General features: G+C 36.3%; 1 protein-coding gene across 2 annotated transcripts in view; it reads left to right on the top strand.

Annotated features, from left to right (window-relative positions):
* The window catches only part of LOC131255626 (inorganic pyrophosphatase TTM2-like), a 49,437-nt gene extending 31,995 nt beyond the window's left edge, over nucleotides 1–17,442 (top strand). For both annotated transcript variants that reach the window (XM_058256385.1, XM_058256384.1), the window contains 9 exons: nucleotides 2,142–2,337; nucleotides 3,367–3,480; nucleotides 3,592–3,765; nucleotides 7,199–7,393; nucleotides 8,555–8,677; nucleotides 8,776–8,897; nucleotides 11,039–11,162; nucleotides 15,761–16,033; nucleotides 16,873–17,442. In XM_058256385.1, coding sequence (XP_058112368.1) covers nucleotides 2,142–2,337; nucleotides 3,367–3,480; nucleotides 3,592–3,765; nucleotides 7,199–7,393; nucleotides 8,555–8,677; nucleotides 8,776–8,897; nucleotides 11,039–11,162; nucleotides 15,761–16,033; nucleotides 16,873–17,088 — 1,537 coding nt within the window. In that variant the 3' untranslated portion in view covers nucleotides 17,089–17,442. The remainder of the gene's footprint in view (nucleotides 1–2,141; nucleotides 2,338–3,366; nucleotides 3,481–3,591; nucleotides 3,766–7,198; nucleotides 7,394–8,554; nucleotides 8,678–8,775; nucleotides 8,898–11,038; nucleotides 11,163–15,760; nucleotides 16,034–16,872) is intronic.
* The last annotated feature ends 1,432 nt before the right edge of the window (nucleotides 17,443–18,874 follow it).

The following is an 18,874-nucleotide window of genomic DNA, read 5'->3' as shown; positions in this document are numbered from 1 at the left end:
CTACACCTGTTTGTTGGATGTGGATTGCAGCTGCCTGTTTCTTTTGCTCATGTCTCCCACCTGATGCGTGTTCAGCTTGATCTTCGGCTACTTGATCTAATTGGTGAGTCCTACCTGATGTGTATGCCATGTTGGAACTTGTGGTCAACAAATGCACTGATTGGTGTAGATGTGCAAATTTGTTAGGAGTTGTGTTACCTGGACATGTTGTGCGGTGCCAAGTGTCAGTGTCCTAAATCTGGCACAACAAACTCCAAAAATCTTGGCACGAGGATACTTTTATACATAAATAAATAATATTTTAATTAAATAGATAAAGTTAACATATAAAATTAAAAATAAAATAAATCTATGAAAAAATAGGGCTGTCCATGGGTTGGGTTTGATCCTGTCGGGTTTGGATTTGGGGCAATGTTTTCCGTATCGTTGTTGCATAGTGTATCGCACCCTTGGGAGATGTATCCTCCCTTGGGATACAGATACATATCGGTTATCGCATGGGATACATCGGTTGTATCGTGTAACTTATCATTGTTGTTGGGAAACATGGGAAAACATTGGGAAGTTGGTAGAATTTTTCAATGAAACTTTAGGAATTGTTAAAAAAGACACCAATACACACTTAGAAATAATAATAAAAAATCACAAAAAATAAGTGTACATAATAGGTTTCCTTTGTATAGGGTTGTAAATTGTAATAAATGCACCGTATGACTGAACTGATTCAACTATATTCAAAGTCAATTAATAAAATTTATAAATTTCAGAAGATGTATGGAAATACAAGCATTACGTTCAAAAGCAAGAGAGGAAGTAGAAAACTAGAAATATACCTTTGTATTTCAAAATATTTATTTTTAACATTTTTAATTAATAAATTATTTTTTTCCAAAAAATCTCCAAATTTCAAAAAATATGTAGATTAGGCTATATACATGCTTGATTTCGTGTTCAGACACTAAGATTGCAACCGATTTGGAAACAATTGAAAAAAAATGATTTTCCCCCAATTTTCCGCTGCTTGGCCCATCTTCCCCAAATATCAAAATCGAAACTCCAAATCCAAAATTTTTCATGTAAAATGTGAAGAATCATGGATTTCTTACCATTTGACACTATTTACAACATATGGAAAAAAGTAAATCAAAATTAAAAAATACGCACCTTTTAGAACTAGGCCCAAGAAGCTTCTGATTGCAATTTCAAAGAAATTTCAAAGATTTTCTTCCAACAAACTAGAGTGGATTGGTCGAAGTCACTTTACAATGTACTACGAAAAAGTTTTTTCTTTTTTTTTTTGAAAAAGAAAAATTGATTTTTGTGATTTTTTTGAGGATTTTCCTTACAAAACAGCGCTAGTTTCCTTTTATCCCTTTTGATATCACACTCGGTATTGATATATCACATGATACATAAAGAATTTATAAAGGGGGAATGTGGATATATCGCATGATATTGTGATATACATGATATATCACAATATCGTGCGATATATTGCACGAGACAATTAAAAATGGATATTAACGCTAGGTTTTGTATCGCTCTACTGGGATTACTGATATATCATGGGATATATTGGTGATATTCCAAGAATCATGGGATAAATTGGTGATATTGCAAGATACTGAAAACACTGGTCTGGGGTACCATATTTAGGTCCCGGACTCACATCCAAGTAGGTTCAGGTACCTGTTGGGCATCCTTTGTGTCTTTAGATGTTGGCTTCGGGTCGGGTGTGGGTTGGACAAGGGCATGTACATAGTCTGACCCACCTAAGGTCAGTACTCAGAACTCACACGTGTGCAACATTGCACATGCAGGGTGTAGACTGGCTCTTGTACACGTGTGGGCTTAGCAAACCTCCTTCAATTAAGGGAGGGAGGGAGTCCTTATCAGTAGTTTCTTCAAGAACAATAGAGTGGAGGCAAGTCTGAGGGCTAAGGGTGAGAGATTTTTGACTTGTAAAAGTAACTTCACATGATTTTAAAAAAAAGAGCAATTGAGAAATACAAAAGTGTCCAGGTAACACTGGTTAGGGCTCATTATCCTTTTCTGCAGCCATTACTCACTACATTTGATATTTTGCATATTGTAATTTTCATGATTCTGACTCTGATCTGCCACTTTTGCTTGTATTATAGGACACTTGAAGTCCCCAGTTCTCGCATTGTAATCATTGAAGGCATCTATGCTTTGAGTGAAAAGTTACGACCCTTACTAGACCTTCGAGTATCCGTGACAGGAGGCGTTCACTTCGACCTTGTGAAAAGGGTCATGCGAGACATACAACGTGCTGGTCAAGAACCAGAAGAAATAATTCATCAAATCTCTGAAACGGTTCATTCACTTTCCCCATATTAGATTTTATTCTTAACATGCTAGCAATTAGTGTCTGAAAATGAAGTAGTCCAAGGTGGCCATGGGCTAACCCATCCATTTGAAAGCCCAATCTTGTAGTTCCTCTCTCTACTCCAAAACACCATCAGAAAATTATATGTAACTTGCACTGGTACTCAATTAGGACTTACAGCTTCTGTGTTCTGAGGGAAACATAGCATTGAAACTCAGTCTACTCGAAACTTGGCTGATCAACTCAACTCCATCAATTTTGATTTCAATCCATTGTAACTTTGTCTAACTAAGACTTGCCAGCACTTGGTCAGCTGAGCTCACCAAGACTCCACCCATCAACTGAGTCTTGTTACTGCCTTTTTAAAAACCAATTAAGATGTTAGAAAAGAATTGGCTCAATGTCCTACTATCATTTATATTTGAATGAAAGACAAAGCTATATTTTGAAGAGCTTTACTAAGTGCAAACACATGGCCAATAAAGCATTAAAGCTACATGCCAACTCTAATCCATCCATTAGGTTGGTCCAACTTTGTGCATGTTTTCTCAAAAATAAAACTGGTCCGATCGGCATGTGGGCCCCAATATTGGAAACAAGTGGATGGGTTAGAAAACTTCAGCTACGATTTTTTAGAGCCAAACGTTTGTTTGGCATACTGTGGCATACCTGACCAGTGAATCTACCTGATTCTTGGGATAGGGCATTAATATAGTGGTCCTGTTCTGCTGGATGGATTGGATCTCGGACATCATGCCATGCTGGCACATGTGTGTCATGTACATGAACTTTATTGCACACCAATGCGGGCTTAGCAAAGCTCTATCTCGAAATATTAATAAATAAGGTCTTATGAAGACTCCACTGCGTCTTCGAGTTGGGCAACTTGGGTGGACATCTGTGTGGGGTTGGGTTTCAGGAGCTTGAACAATGGAAAAGAAACCTAAAATGAATCCATCTCGTCAATTAATTTCTAGTTCCTGTCACTAACACTTCTTGACTGTTGTTATACACAGGTATACCCAATGTACAAGGCATTTATTGAGCCTGACCTACAAACTGCACATATAAAAATCATCAACAAGTTCAACCCATTCACTGGATTCCAGAATCCTACATATGTTTTAAAGGTTAATCTCCTATCCATTTTTTTGAAGTTTATACGGTTTATCTGAATGTGCCTTTAGTGATGGGTTTTGTAATTGACCACATCTAGCACTGAGTGCTCTCTATTATTGTAGTCGCGAAAGACTCTGACAGTGGATCAAATCAAGGCTGTTATTTCCCAAGAACATACTGAAACTATGGAGGAGACTTACGATATATATCTCCTGCCACCAGGTGAAGATCCAGAAGCTTGCCAATCATATCTGAGGATGAGGAACAGGGATGGGAAATACAATCTTATGTTTGAGGTTGGTTGTTTGGGAACTTTGCTGTGTAACCCTTATTTGTCAATACAACTTTATGTATTCAGACGTGCAGAATCTTTATGTAGCTTGAATGCTTGTCTGATTAGCAAGCATTAAGTTGTGAATGTGTTTGGTTGCTAAACTGAATCAAGCTGCAATAATTCAATTCAATGTGTTGGAAATGACCTAATTGGAGCTAGCCTCTCTCCATTCACAATGAGGGAGAAAGCCCCATATTGCAATCTGGATCGTTCAGTCCAATTTGAAATGCATGGAATTGAAATTAGGGGTATATCACCATCACAAAATAAAATGTTCCGACCTCTACCTTGGTTGTTTGCTATTATTGGAATTCACACGTACTGACATTGTAACACACCCTTCTGAATTGACACTGGCTTTGATGGGTTCACTTCTGAATGTTGGACTTTTTTGTTTTTGTTTTTGTTTTTGGAATCAATGTTGGACTCCCTTGACCTTTACATGCTGCTAAATGTGCTGGAGAGAATTCAAGCAAGCTGTAAAATTTTAGGTGATGTTAGAGAGTCATGTAGAAGGTGCGACATTCTATCATTGTGAGTGTAGACATTCTATGAATTGTAAATTTTTTTCTAGTACACAAAAAGGAGGAGGAGGATCATTAAAAAAAAAAACAAAGAAAAAAGGTAGAAGGAGAAGAAATGTTCCTTTGTGGAGGAAACAACTAGGATCAAGCTCTCTTAGGCTGGTTTGGAAATAGCCCAGAAAAGGTGCAAATTTATTCAAGGAAACCAACTCTTGCACATATTTTGTCAAAGATCTCCCCATGTTTACTGCTCTCTCTTTGGAAGACGCCGGCATGTTATTTTGTCCTGCCTGCCCTTTTGCAAATGTGCATGCATGCCACACAAATTAGTCAAATGCACCTTTCTTTTAATTCAATTTGTGAAAGCTACAAAGCTCCCAAGTATGCTTGACCTTGCAACTAGCCCAAAATGAATGTTACTTCTTATTAGCAATTGAATTACATCTGCAAGAACTTTGTTGAGCACACGCGTATTTGCAATAAAGCTTGTGTACGCGCAACACAGTATCAACAGGGCATTTATGTGCGAGATCTAGTCCATCCATTAGGTTGGTCCAACCTTGTACATGTTTTCACAAAGATAAAGTCAGGTCCAATCAGCATGTGGGCCTCAATAATGTAAACAAGGGAATGTGTTAGAAAACTTCAGCCAAGTTTTTCAAAGCCATACATTTGTTTTTCAAACTGTGGGCCCACTTGAACAGTGGATCAACCTGATTTGTGGACTAGGTCATCAATATAGTGGTGCCATTTTGATGGATGGATTGGATCTATGTTTTCAGTATCGATGATATTTGTTGATATATCCCACGATATATCTTGTATCCCACCTATCCGATACGAAATACACAGGTAGTGTTGATATATCTCACATGTTCGATTTGGTGAGCATTTCCGATTTTCGATCCATTTTTTCTTGTAAATCATGTTAAATTAATGTCAAATGGTTACAAATCCATGATTCTTCATGTTTTGCATGAAAAATCATGGATTTGGAGCTTCGAGTTTGAGATTTGGGGGAGTTGGGCCGAGTTACGAAAAATTGAAGTTTCCCAATTTCGTGCAAATCGGTTGCAATCTTTTTGTCTAGACATAAAATCAAACATGTATGTAATCTGATCCAATGATTCTTGGTAATTTGGGGAATTTTTGGAAAAATTTATATATTTTTTAATTTAAAATTAATTAAAAATGTTACTTTTTTTTTTTCCTTTCAAAATTCCACTTCGATCAGCGGTCAATTGGCCCCCATTTGAGAGTATTTAGGAGTGTTTGATGAAATCATCATCACATATACTTTAATTTTGAAATTTGGAGGAAGATGAGCTAATTTGCAGAAAATTTGAAAATTTCCCAAAATTTCTCAAATCGGAGAGGATGGGTACCAATGCTAGGTTAGAGAGTATCTTTACTGACATCATTCTAGTATGACATGGGCATAATATTATTGGTTTGTGGAGCAACAATACCATGCCCAACCCTGTCGAGATAGATATGATGATTTTAAGCCACCATGCAGATTTATGTGGGTTTGAGATAGCCACACACTTTATTCACAAGTATATTTCTAGCTTTCTACTTCTTTTGCTTTTGAATGTATTGCTTTTGTTTCAATATGTCTTCTTACATTTATAAATTATATGAATAGACTTTGAATATACTTTAAGACCCCATACAAAGGAAACCTATAATGTGAACTTGGTTTTTGTGATATTTTGATATCTAAGTATGTATTGATGCCTTTTTTTAACAAACCTTGAAATTTCATTGAAAAATTCGACCGATTTCCCAATATTTCCCGATAATGATATCTAAGTGTGATAGCGGTTATTTATTTGTATCCCAAGCGCGCGATCAGTGTTTTAATTATCGACGATATTGGCCGATATATCCTACGATATATCTTGTATCCCACCTGTACGATACAAAACCCACAAGTAGTGGGATATAACCCACATGTTCGATCCGGTGAGCATTTTTGATTTTCGATCCTTCTTTTTTCTTCCTGTAAATCATGTTAAATTAGTGTCAAATTGTAAAAATCATGGATTGGGAGCTTCGTTTTTGAGATTTGGAGGAGATGGGCCGAGTTGCGGAAAATTGAAAAGAAATAAATTTTTTCCAATTTCTCGCAAATCAATTGCATTCTGTGTCAAAACATAAAATCAAACATTTATGTAACCTGATCTAGTGATTCTTCTTTTGCTTTTGAATGTATTGCTTGTGTTTCCACGCGTCTTCTTTCATTTATAAATTATATGAATAGACTTTGAATATACTTGCATCAATTTAGTTAGACAGTGCATAGATTAGGACCCCATACAAAGAAAACCTATTATGTGCACTTGTTTTTTGTAATGTTTTGATTTATAAGTGTATATTGATGTCTTTTTTAACAATTAATAAAGTTTCATTGAAAAATTCGACCAATTTCCCAATGTTTCCCCATGTTTCCAACAACACATTACGTGATACAACCGATATATCCCATGTGATAATCGATACGTATCCATATCCCAAGGGTGTGATACGTAACGTGATACTGATATTTTGAACACTGGGTGCGATACATTACCCAATAATGATATGAAAAACATTGGATTGGAATTGGATCTTTGAGTTATTGCACCATGCTGGCATGTGTGGTGCGCACATGAGCTTTATTGCACACGTGTGTGGCTTAGCAAAAGCTCACCTTCTTAAACCTGTGGCTAAGGTATAACTTGTCAATTTTCATCTATAAAAATTTCTTCTTGGTGCCTCTCTATGTAGTTTATGTGATCATTGTTTTTGTATTTTCAATAATCATCAAGCATTTCTCACGTGCACTCCATCGTCTAATATACATTTTGCTTTCTTTGTTGATTTCAGGAATGGGTTACGGACAGTCCCTTCATTATATCTCCAAGAATCACATTCGAAGTCAGTGTGCGGCTTCTTGGTGGGCTGATGGCATTGGGATATACAATTGCATCCATTTTGAAAAGAAGCAGCCATGTTTTTTCTGATGATCGTGTGTGTGTGAAGATTGATTGGTTAGAACAGCTGAATCGCCATTATGTTCAGGTATGCCATCTGCATATACCACTTATATATTCATATATATTGTTATTGTCATGCATACGAAATTCCTCTCTTACATTTAGATCAACAGTTCAGGAAAAGTGTTTATAGATCAAATGGTTATAATCTGATCACTACCATGTTTTACACTGTCCCATTGTGAGGGCGTATCAGTTGGTCAGGCAGATTGAGAGGTGGCTTCAGAGATTGTGTCAATTAAAGGGTTGATTCCATTAACTAGACGGTAGTGAAGTGGACTTACAGTAGTCCACCACTAAATACATGTAACCCACATTTATGGTTCGAGAAACATAAGCTCCTTGATAAACATGTCTAAAGTTCCTGGGACCTACCTTTGCAGAACAGTGCCAAGGTTAATCCTACCTTTTAGTGGACACATAAGCTACAATGAATTTGTGAATCTGTACTAAGGGCCCGTTTGGACCCACCTTCAAAGAGCCGTTTGAGGCGTAAACTCTCTTATGAACAGAACTGGGGTTTTTGCTGTGCGTCGGATGCACTTTGCAAACCCCCGTTTCACCATCCCACTCGACAAAATAGAAATTAAAATGCCAACTATGAAAATATGTTCTAAAATGCCGACTGGTTTTCATCAAGTCGACCAAACAAGCAGGCTTGAAACCCCCTTCTCCAGAAACCTCCTTTTACCCAATTGCACCCAAATGGGCCCTAAAAGCATCCTCTGAATGAACTATTGTTGCGGCCTGCCGTCTAGAATTTTCTTCCCTCTAGAAAAGAATTTTCCTGTTAATCACTATTTATGCATCAAAACAATGACACGGGGGATATAGACAATCGGAATTCTTTTCCTTACCTTCTAAAACTATTTATATCTTGAGAAAATTGTTACCTACGAAAACAGTTTTTATTCATTCCATTTTTTTTGTTGTTTTTACATTCCAAAAAAAATATTTTCTTTTTCTTTTTGTTGATCCGTGTAAACAATGGAAATTATTAGACTGACAATTCTAACAATGCTCATCACTTAGTCAAAGAAGCATCTTTTTCATGAAAATAAATCTTTTGTACAGTTGCAGTATATGTTTGTATCTTTGGCACTGTATAGAAATTTAGTATGTAAATTTTATTGCTAGATCGTCGTTACAAAGTTCTATAACTTAAAATTTGCTGATTTGGTGAAAGGTGCAAGGAAGAGACCGTCTAGTTGTAAAATTCATTGCAGAGGAATTGGGTCTGGAGGGCTCTTATGTTCCCCGTACTTATATTGAACAGATTCAGCTTGAGAAGCTTGTAAATGATGTTATGGTAGGTTGTCTTTTGAAAGCATCTTAAGCTAAATATTTAGTTTCCCGCTTCAATTTACTATCGTAAATTGATCTTGATACAATAGAATCTCTGCACAGGCACTACCAGATGATTTGAAGACAAAGCTCAGCATTGACGATGATATAGCATCGAGTCCCAAAGAAGCACTTTCGCGGGCCTCTGCAGGCATGATTGCCTTACGAAATAAGAATCTTAAGAGGTACTGTTTCTAATCCCTTTCCTCCATATTTCCAGACATAGGTTGGATAGAAGAGTTGACTGAGCAAGTTGGGGACCAGTCAGCTGTGTCGTGGGATTTACATTTATGTTTCGACTGTTAGTCAAGTTCTCTAGCTCAATAATTTATATTGCCTCTCTCTCTCTCTCTCTCTCTCTCTCTCTCTCTCTCTCTCTCTCTCTCTGTTGCCAAGCAAATTGTTGTGGATGTAGTGCCATGTTTGGCATGTATTGGGGATCATTTCACATGTTAGACTTAGTTGCAGGATCCTTCTAACTGGGTGTTATTCCCACTTCGAATCCCTGCTTCAGACTCTAGCTCTTGCTCCTGCTCCTGCTCCTGCTGCCTACCTATTTATGCTTGTTTGCATTTTTAAAGAGATTCTTCCCTGGTCCCACAGCCAAATTTGTTGCTGCTTTGCTTCACACTTTGTGTAGAGGCTATACAACACGTGGATACTTTTGTTTTTTTTTTTTTTTTGTGGGGGGGGTTTGGAGATTCGATTCATCTTTGTATTGCATAGTGGGGGTGATGATTTACTTGACATTATAGCTAATACAACCATAGCTTAACTGTTTTTTAATACCACAGTAATGGTACTTAGGACACTGTGTTGTCACCTACCCAGTCCAAAACGGATGTCCTGTCTCTTTTATCCAGCAACAAGTAACAGTTTTGTTGTTGACTTCCCTAATGTTTGGCAGCTTTATTAATTATTTTGATTAATCTAGTAATCTTGAACTTGTACATAATTTCATTCAACCTTTTGAACTACTTACAAATCATACACATCATCACTTATTTTCAGCACTTATCACTGAAATTTGATATTTTCAGTGATCTTCACTGATTCAGATTGTTTGGCAAATCCAACTTATTAAGTGCTTAAATTAATTTTCACGGAAAATATGGGTCCTTTTTTTTTTTCCAGCTCCCCTCCCTTCACTTAATGCTGTAGGCTGAATGCTGAAAGTTGTGGTGCGTTAAAATTTCTTTTCACTTTTGACTAAAATATCCCTAAAATTATTTCAAAAACACAATTCAACACTTTAATTAATTTCAGAGCTTAATTTTCAGCTTATCAAGTGGCACCTAAGTCTACTTTCCCTCATCTTAGTACCTATTGGTGCTTCTGAGTTCCCTCAAATGCATTCATTTCTAATTCTTACCTTCCTTGTCTTACCATTCATCCATCTCTACATACTCATTTCAGCTACATTCACCATAAGAACATGCTGTTCCCTAACTGTTCAACATTCCAATCCATAAAGCATGGCTATAAATTATAAAAATTACATAAATGAACTTACATGTACTCACACACTCGTACTCGGAGTCGTATCTGGGAAATCTTTCAATCTTGATAAGTTCTATTTGAAACTCAGATAAAATGCCAATGGGTTTTACTGATGCTGTTTGCAATTGTAAAAAAATAAATAAATCAAGGACTGCTGTTCTGTCTGTCAATAAAACTATACTTTCATCCATTTGGTGTAGATATTCAAATTTTCTAAAAATTGATTCTCTCATCAACCTTAGCCAGCCAGATTTACCTATTATTCATGCTAGTTTTGCGTTTAGCCTGTGGAACTCCAGGATTGGTGGCATGGTAATGTGTATAACAAAGGGTTGATTAAATTGGTTTTATCCGGGCCCACCAACATTGGTGACTCTAATATACAAGAAATCATAGCGTGGTGAAAAATGGATGTAAGCCATTTTAAAGAGTCTTTTGAGGGCTATCTAATCTTTGGATGCAACTCTAGTTGCACTACAGATTGGGGTGCGGAGAAGTGTTCTAATCCTCAGTAATTCTTATTAATTTTTATTCATTGAACTAAATTAGGGCCAACCTTACAGGTTGCCTGAAGGCATGTTTATGGGAGCCAATGTCCTACTGGATTCCTTAGTTGAGGCTACCTATACTTTTGACTGGCCATTACCTTGTGGATAGTTTCCTTTTTTTTTTTCCTTCCATCAATGAATTTAGTTGCATTTCCAATGAAATGGTCTTCGCATTATTAGTTCAACTTAGAAGTTAGAAGTAAGATGTTGCATCATGTTTCCTTTTTTTAAGGAAAAACCATTGTTGTAACTTTAGAACTTGTTTGTATTTTAAGCAGTGGTTTATCCCATTCTTATTCAACACAAAGGGAGAAGAATATAGCCAAGCTAAGCAAGCTCACTGTTACAAACAGAAGGTTTGATGGAAGAGCTCTAGAATCACCCTCAACGCTCACAAACCAGGTAAGTTCATGCAAAATGAAACATGTTTTTTTTTTTTTTTTTTTTGTCTATTCCAAATTTAATCAATTTGGCTAACCTACGTGGTTTCGAATATGTTTATTGTATTGGATGATACATGCATATTGTATTTGTATAATTGTATCAGTTGATGCTGATACCCGAAAAAGTCTTAACTATAGTCTTGAATATTGTATCTGTATCGGTAGATACGGCTGTATTGTATCCATATTGGCCTGTTATGAAACACGATACATGGCCGAATCAGCCCACCTTAAGAAAAGGGCTGTATCGACACCAATATGGGGTATGATATGGCCAATATAAAGGTCCATTTTTTTAATTTATTATTATTATTTCAAAATTTCAATCATTTTCCCTCCTTTTTTTTTTTTTCATTTAAACTACGGAGGGAGGAAGCTTAGAAATCATTTAGACTAGATCTAGACCTATCTTAGGGATTAAAACAAAAGATTTGAATGGGATTTGGCGGTTCAAAGCAAAATGGACTATTTTAGGAAAACTTGGAAAGAAGGGTAAACCTCCACTTTTGTTTTCATGTTTTCATCTTTTTCTTGTTATATTTCAATGTAATGGGCCATCATTCACCAACGTGTGCTTGATTTGTGTTAAATTAGGGCCCATTTGGTTGACTTTCAGTGGGTCAAACCGACAGATAGCATTCTTATCAAAGAATGGTCTGACACACCATTATATACTTATTCCAAAATACAAAAAAAAAAGAAAGACGGATTCTTCAATGTCTTATCTTTCCACCCCACCCCCCAAACTTTTTTTTTTTTTTTTTTTTGTGATATTTTCTTCAATTCTTTGGCTTAAAAAAAGGCTAGTACACACCGATATTAATACACAATGCTTGCATCATTTCATTTTGGCCTAGGCTGATACGCCCGCTGACATTGATATTCAGAACCATGGTTGGTGTAAGACGGCCTAATCCAACCCTAAATGAATGCAGAATTTAAAAGGGGCAGATTTATACAAGCATTAAAAATAAAAATTCAGCATTATACATCATAAAACAAGATGGAACTAAGGAAAATTTAGTAATGATCATAGCTGTCCATCACAAACACGTTGTATTGAACTTTAAATTTTGAATTTAGTCGGATTCATTGAAAGGTAAGACTTTCGTCTTGCAACTGGTCCGTCTGATGATCCAAGTGAATTTTCTAATCCAAGAAATATGAATTTTCTGGATTGGGAAATATGGAAAATTTTGAAAAATAGATGGTTCTTTGATTATAGTTCAAATCTAGGGCCTTGGGTGATGGGATTTGAAGAAGATCAAAATATGTATGCGTGGATCAAAATATGTATGTGTGGATCAAGATAATGATTTGGATTGAAAAGAAAAGGGATTGGCTTCTAGATTTAGGGAATTTAGAAGAAAATGAAGAAAAGATGTTTAAAGAAGAGAATACCTTGAGAAAAGAAAGAAGGAGAAAAAATGAAAGAAGGGAAATCACTTCCTTGGGCCTCATGCCCTCTTCCAATCACTGGAAGTCGAGGATGGAATTATCCGACCTTAAAGAAGCAAAAGCTCTATTTTTCATAAACATAAAATAGTATTACCTTTGAGGTTTAGGAAAAAACACCCTTATAAATTCGAAATTACATTAAATGACCAAAATAATCCTCTACTAAAAAAGTTTTAAAAAAAGAAATTCGCACAAAAAATTGTGTGCGCACTGTCTTAAAACTCAAATAAACAAAATATGCATAAAATAAACTCAAATCCAAGATGCTTGTAGGCCCCTATGATGGCGCAATGAAGGTGGGCTGCGGTGATCTAATGGTCTGATCACACCATCATCGCAATCCAACGGTCCAAATATCTCCTCCAAGCAACTTACACATGTCATGTAAGGTCTTCAACCTCTAGAGCAAGGTGTTCTGTATCCGTTACGATACACCCGTAAAAGCTGATACATATAGGTAATGGCCATGACTGTTACACGATATGGGGGTGAAGCGGGGCGGTTGGTTTTTTAGGATTGTATCGGCCGTTATAGTGGCCGTAAAGGCCGTTACGGTGTATAACGACCGTTACACCCATAATAGTCGAAAAACCACCACTTTTTTTTTTTTTTTTCTATTTAAATTCATTTCTCCTCATTTTTTCACTTTTCTCATTCCAAAAACTCTCATAGATCATTTTACAACAGATTTCGACCACTCTTACTATAGTTTTTAAGATTAAAACCGTAGATTAAAGTAATTTGAGTGAATAGAAGCTCCGAGGGATTTTTTTTTTTCAAAAAATTGAAAAAGTAGCATTTATACCTTTTTAATGATTTCTAGTTCTAATGCTTGATTGTGATGTGTAAACATTAGAGACATAATCATGTTCACAAATTCACTAAACAACTCGATACGACCAAGGTATTCTAAAACGGTAATGGTGGCCGTAACGGCCACCACTGTTACCGTTATGATACGGGTCATAACGGCCGTTACGACCGTTTTTTATTTTTTGAAAAAACTGTTACTAGACCGTTACGGGGCCATTATGAACCGTTTTTCTGTAACGTCCGTTTCGACCCGATAACGCGTAACGGTTATGATCGTTACCGTTACGTAACGGCCGCTACGTAACCGATTTTGAATACCTTGGATACCACACTCTTACCAAAGAGTGGACCGTTACACTACCATAAGTATGTTCAAAACAAAAAAATGTATACATATTTGGAATATTTACATTATTCTGGATTTTCTAGATAATTTTTCAGAATTTTTTGAGCAAAAAAAAAATTCAACCGTTACAGGGGCAGGTCGTTATGCCTCTGTATTGGTTGTTATGCCCCCGTATCGTCCGTTACCCCCGGCTGTTACGGCCGATTCACATATTGATAATGGTGGTGACCGTTATGGCCACCACAACCGATACGAAATACTTTACTCTAGAGACCCGACCCGTACCCATCATCTAACCACATTGACACGGGTAACGCAAGCCTTCTACGTTGATATACTTTGAATGGTCTGATGTCCACATCAATGGTCTTAACCTAAAAGTTGGTGGTAGTATCAGCCTATATCGGTATCGATATGCTCACCCTGTATTGGTTAGTGCCGATACACATATGAAAGCCCTTTCTTTTATCTTCTCTCATTTTTTCTTCATTCAACCTTAGATGGAGCTTAGAAACCCATTTTCAACTAGATCTAGGCCTATTTTGGAGGTAAAACATGAATTTTGAGTGAGATTTGATGAATTGGAGCCGAGTGGATTGCTGTGGGAAAAATCAGAGAAAAGGCAAACCATTTTTTTTTTTTTTTTTGGTTTCTTCTTTTTGTTGTGTTTTAGCATCGTGGGCCCTAATGCACCTAATCATACTTAGTGTTTTAAATATCGATGATATTGGCCAATATATCCCATGATATTTCTTGTATCCCACCTGCGCGATATGAAACACACAAGTGCTGGGATATATATCCCACATGTTCGATCTGGTGAGTATTTTTTATTTTCGATCTTTATTTATTTATTTATTTATTTTTTCTGTAAATCATGTTAAATCAATGTCAAATTGTTACAAATCCATGTTTTTTCATGTTTTGTATGAAAAAGCATGGATTGGGAGCTTCAATTTTGAGATTTAGAGGAGAAGGACCGAGTTGCGGAAAATTGAAAATACATTAAAATTTTTCCAATTTCTCGTCAATCGGTTGCATTCTTCGTGTCCAACCATAAAATCAAACATGTATGCAAACTGATTTAGTGATTCTTCTTTTGCTTTTGAATGTATTGCTTCTGTTTCCACACGTCTTCTTACATTTATAAATTATATGAATAAACTTTGAATATACTTGCATCAATTCAATTAGACAACGCATAGATTAGGACCCCATACAAAGAAAACCTATTATGTGCACTAGTTTTTTGTAATGTTTTGATTTATAAGTGTGTATTGATGTCTTTTTTAACAATCACTGAAATTTCATTGAAAAATTCGACCAATTTCCTATGTTTCCCCTTGTTTCCAGCAACAACGATACATGACGCGATACAACCGATATATCCCATGCGATAATCGATACGTATACGTATCCGTATTCCAAGGGTGCATTACGTAATGCGATACCGCTATTTCAAACACTGATCATACTTGATCTGCGTTTGATTAGGCCCTATTTGGTCGATTTTCTCAATTTTCATGTTTTTGGTAGTTTTAGCTGATTTTTTTACCAATTATAAAACATATAAATTAATCACCTATTTGTGCATATTAAACAAATAAATTGTGTTTTTTTTTTTAAATACTAAAACATCATATATTACGAAGGATAAAATCTTTGTGCTCTATTGGAATTGGCTTGTCAGGACAACTTGTACCGTGGTGCTGCCATTAGTAGTTTTAGCTGATTTTTGACCAATTAGAAAATAGATAAACTAATCACCTATTTTTGCATATTAAACAAATAAATTGTGTTTTTTTACAACATATTACTAAGGGAAAAAAAAATCGTGCTCTATTGAAGTTGGCTTGTCGAGGCAACTTGTACTGTAGTGCTGCCTTCCTAAATGCCATTGTCTTGCTTGTCATTTTATTTTGTCTTTTGTTCTGTTTCAGGGAGTTATCACTCAACTCTCAGAACAGATAACCACACTCAACGAGAGGATGGATGAGTTCACATCTCGCATTGAAGAGATGAATTCCAAGTTCACTGCCGGGAAATCTTCTACTAGCCAACAAAACCTGGCGCTGCAAGCTGATGCCTGCAATGGTTCTGCACCCATGGCTCTAATCATGCCCAGCTTGGGCAATGGCACCTTGACTGGATCCTTGCTACCAAATTCATCTTCTTCTTCCCAGTTGGCCAAAGAATTTCAATTAATAGAAGAGGTATGCTGAGAATTTCACCTTTTCTTTCCTCTCTTGCATTTGTTATTGGTTTAATGCCTATTGTGGATATATTCTATGTAATGTGTATACAATCAACAATAGTACATTCCATATCAGCGAGTCACTGATAGGCTGCACATATTATCAATCTTAATACTTCAACAATGAGGTTTTCTAGCGTTTTTTGCCCCTTGTGCCTCAGCCCAGTGGTGATCTAGACCGTTCATCTAGTAGGTCCCACTTTGGGCTGTCAACAGGTTGGGTTCGGTTCAGTTCAGGTCCTTTAGTACTCGACCCAGGATAACCGGGTTCAGGTGATTTCGGTTCCATGTCAATCCAATCAGGCTCAAGGACCTGTCCGGTACAGATTGGGTCTTTGAATCTAGGTTTTGAGTTGGCTTTGGGACAAATAAGAGCATTTTTATATGGTTGGGCCCACCCAATGGATGGGTTAGAATGCACACATGTGCCACTTTAACACATGCATAGTATGTAAACTGGTTCTCTTTACGTGTGTGTGGCTTAGGAAACTTCTTTGTTTGTTTTTTTTTTTTTTTTTTGTTTTTCTAGAAATATTAAAACTGGATCCAACCTGGACCAACCTGACCTGACTTTAATTGTGTCGATCACATGGACCTGACCTGACCCCAGCTGGACCTGAGTTTTAACCGGATCTAACAGGTGAGACCTGAACCCAACTTGGTTTCTTAACGTGTTAATGGGTCCTGGACTCCATTAAAAATGGGTGAGGTCCATCTGGTACCTGTGGGTCTGGGTATCCATTGACAGCCATTTTCCCACTTTCCCAAGTCATTGGTCTGATAGGGTGGCATAAACAGGTAACAGTCATCGCACGAGGTCAACGTCAAATCATGCATCAATTGGACAACCTTAGCAATCTTCTCCACGAGCACTTGGGAGAGCTGGCTCGCCAAGGAAGAACAGATGACAACCGCAGAATGACGGATGTTGATTTTTTCAGAAGCCCTCTTATTCTCACGCTGGCAATTGGCGGTATGAGCATATTTCTGCTCAGGTCTCTGTACCGAAGCTGAGTCCTTCCGACATCAAAACGCCAAATATCAGATGGTTTACCTCTCATGGGAGATGCATGACTGGAGGTTAATCATGGGCCCTTCCCTTTTACTTGGACAAGGTAACTGATCAATCCCGATCACCATTTAAATTCGAATTTGACACTGTTGTAACAAAGATCTAGGATGTAAAGATACAGCCCTTGTTTGTTTTTTTTTTTTTTATAGTTGGACTTCGAAATTCTCAAAATTAAAAATAAGAGGAGGTTTATGTTGCTTCAAACATAGTCCTTCCTCTCTTATGCCTTATTTTGTATTTTCGGGCCTGTTTGGGAGCCAGGGAAATAAAATCAGAGAAAGTGAATTGTTTGGAAAGTTTCAAAGAATAAAAGTTGGAAAGTAAAATACTCTCACTTGTTTGGGAGTTTACAAAATTTTCTTCCCAACTCATTTTCTTTTCTCCCCCTTTTTATTGTTTGGAAGTTATTTTCATGGAATCTACATTGTGAAGTGAGCTAGGAACCATGTTATACTATTCATCGGCGAGCCTATGGATTGGAGGGCTAGGATGGTATCTATCACCCATCTTCCTAACACATGGGCCATACTATGTAGTACACTTAGAAAATGGATGATCCACACTGATTATAGTAGAAAGGTCCAATCTTTGATAAGGACTGGCCATCATACAAGGCTACCCTTTGATGACCAATCCTTGTCAAAAAATTAGTTTGATTGGATGATGCCAACTGTTTGATTAGTGGCTTGCGAGCATGTATGACCAATATTGTTTATACTATAGAAAATGTTTGATCATTGATATGGATCATCCATCGTATGTGTCCCACCTTTGATCCAGTGCTCCAAATTTCGATGATATTATTGATAATATCACCGATATTGTCGGTATTGATGGTCAATGATACTGAAATTGTGAAAGTAAAAATTTTTCTAATATTGCTGATATTTTTTATTTATAATATTGGGGATATTAGGTGATATTTTCAGTATAAGAAATTACTTTAAGAGGAGTTCCTTATAAAAGGTCCCGGTATCGGTTGATAATATCTCTGATATTAGGGAATATATGTAAATAGGCGAAAATTCATTCCTTTTTTTTTTTTTTTTGGGAAATTTGTTGTTTTTTTGGAAATTCGTTTATTAGATGATTTCAATCACTCTTGGTTTTTATAGAATAAAAGTTTAGATTTTGGGAGAAATCTTGACTCAAAATAAAGATGGGCCAGAACCCAAAGGGGATGACAAATCCGTATTTTTTTTTTTCAAATGTTAGCACAGATCCATAGCTCAGCTGGCAGACTGAGTGGAGATACCTCGTTTCAACACTTGAGGTCTTGGTATCGAACCCTAGCGGGGGTGGCTAACATGGAGTGTGTGTACTGACATGGGTGTGTACTAACAAGCTAACTCCCAAATATATATATATATATTATACAATGGAAACACATGTCGATGCATGATTATCATGCATGGACATGGATTTGTGGTTAAAAATTAATATTTAAGTGAAAAGTGGGAGAAGTTGGAAAAATCCATTTTATGTAGGAAAACTTGTTGTTAACTGTTAATTAATGTGAATATATATATATATATATATATATATATATATATATATATATATATATATATATATATATATATATATATATATATGTTAGCTAATCTATTGATATGTTAAAAATTTTATCTTAATTTTTTTGGCAATACTTGGTTAAGCCCCAGTAAAATGGAAATTTATTATATGTAAGTTGTATTATTATTATTATTATTTAAATACAATATTTTG

Source organism: Magnolia sinica, chromosome 9 (genome assembly GCF_029962835.1).
Source record: "Magnolia sinica isolate HGM2019 chromosome 9, MsV1, whole genome shotgun sequence".
Lineage (NCBI taxonomy): Eukaryota > Viridiplantae > Streptophyta > Magnoliopsida > Magnoliales > Magnoliaceae > Magnolia > Magnolia sinica.
The sequence above is the reverse complement of the archived record's forward strand: the minus strand, read 5'-3'. Positions and strand labels throughout refer to the sequence as shown.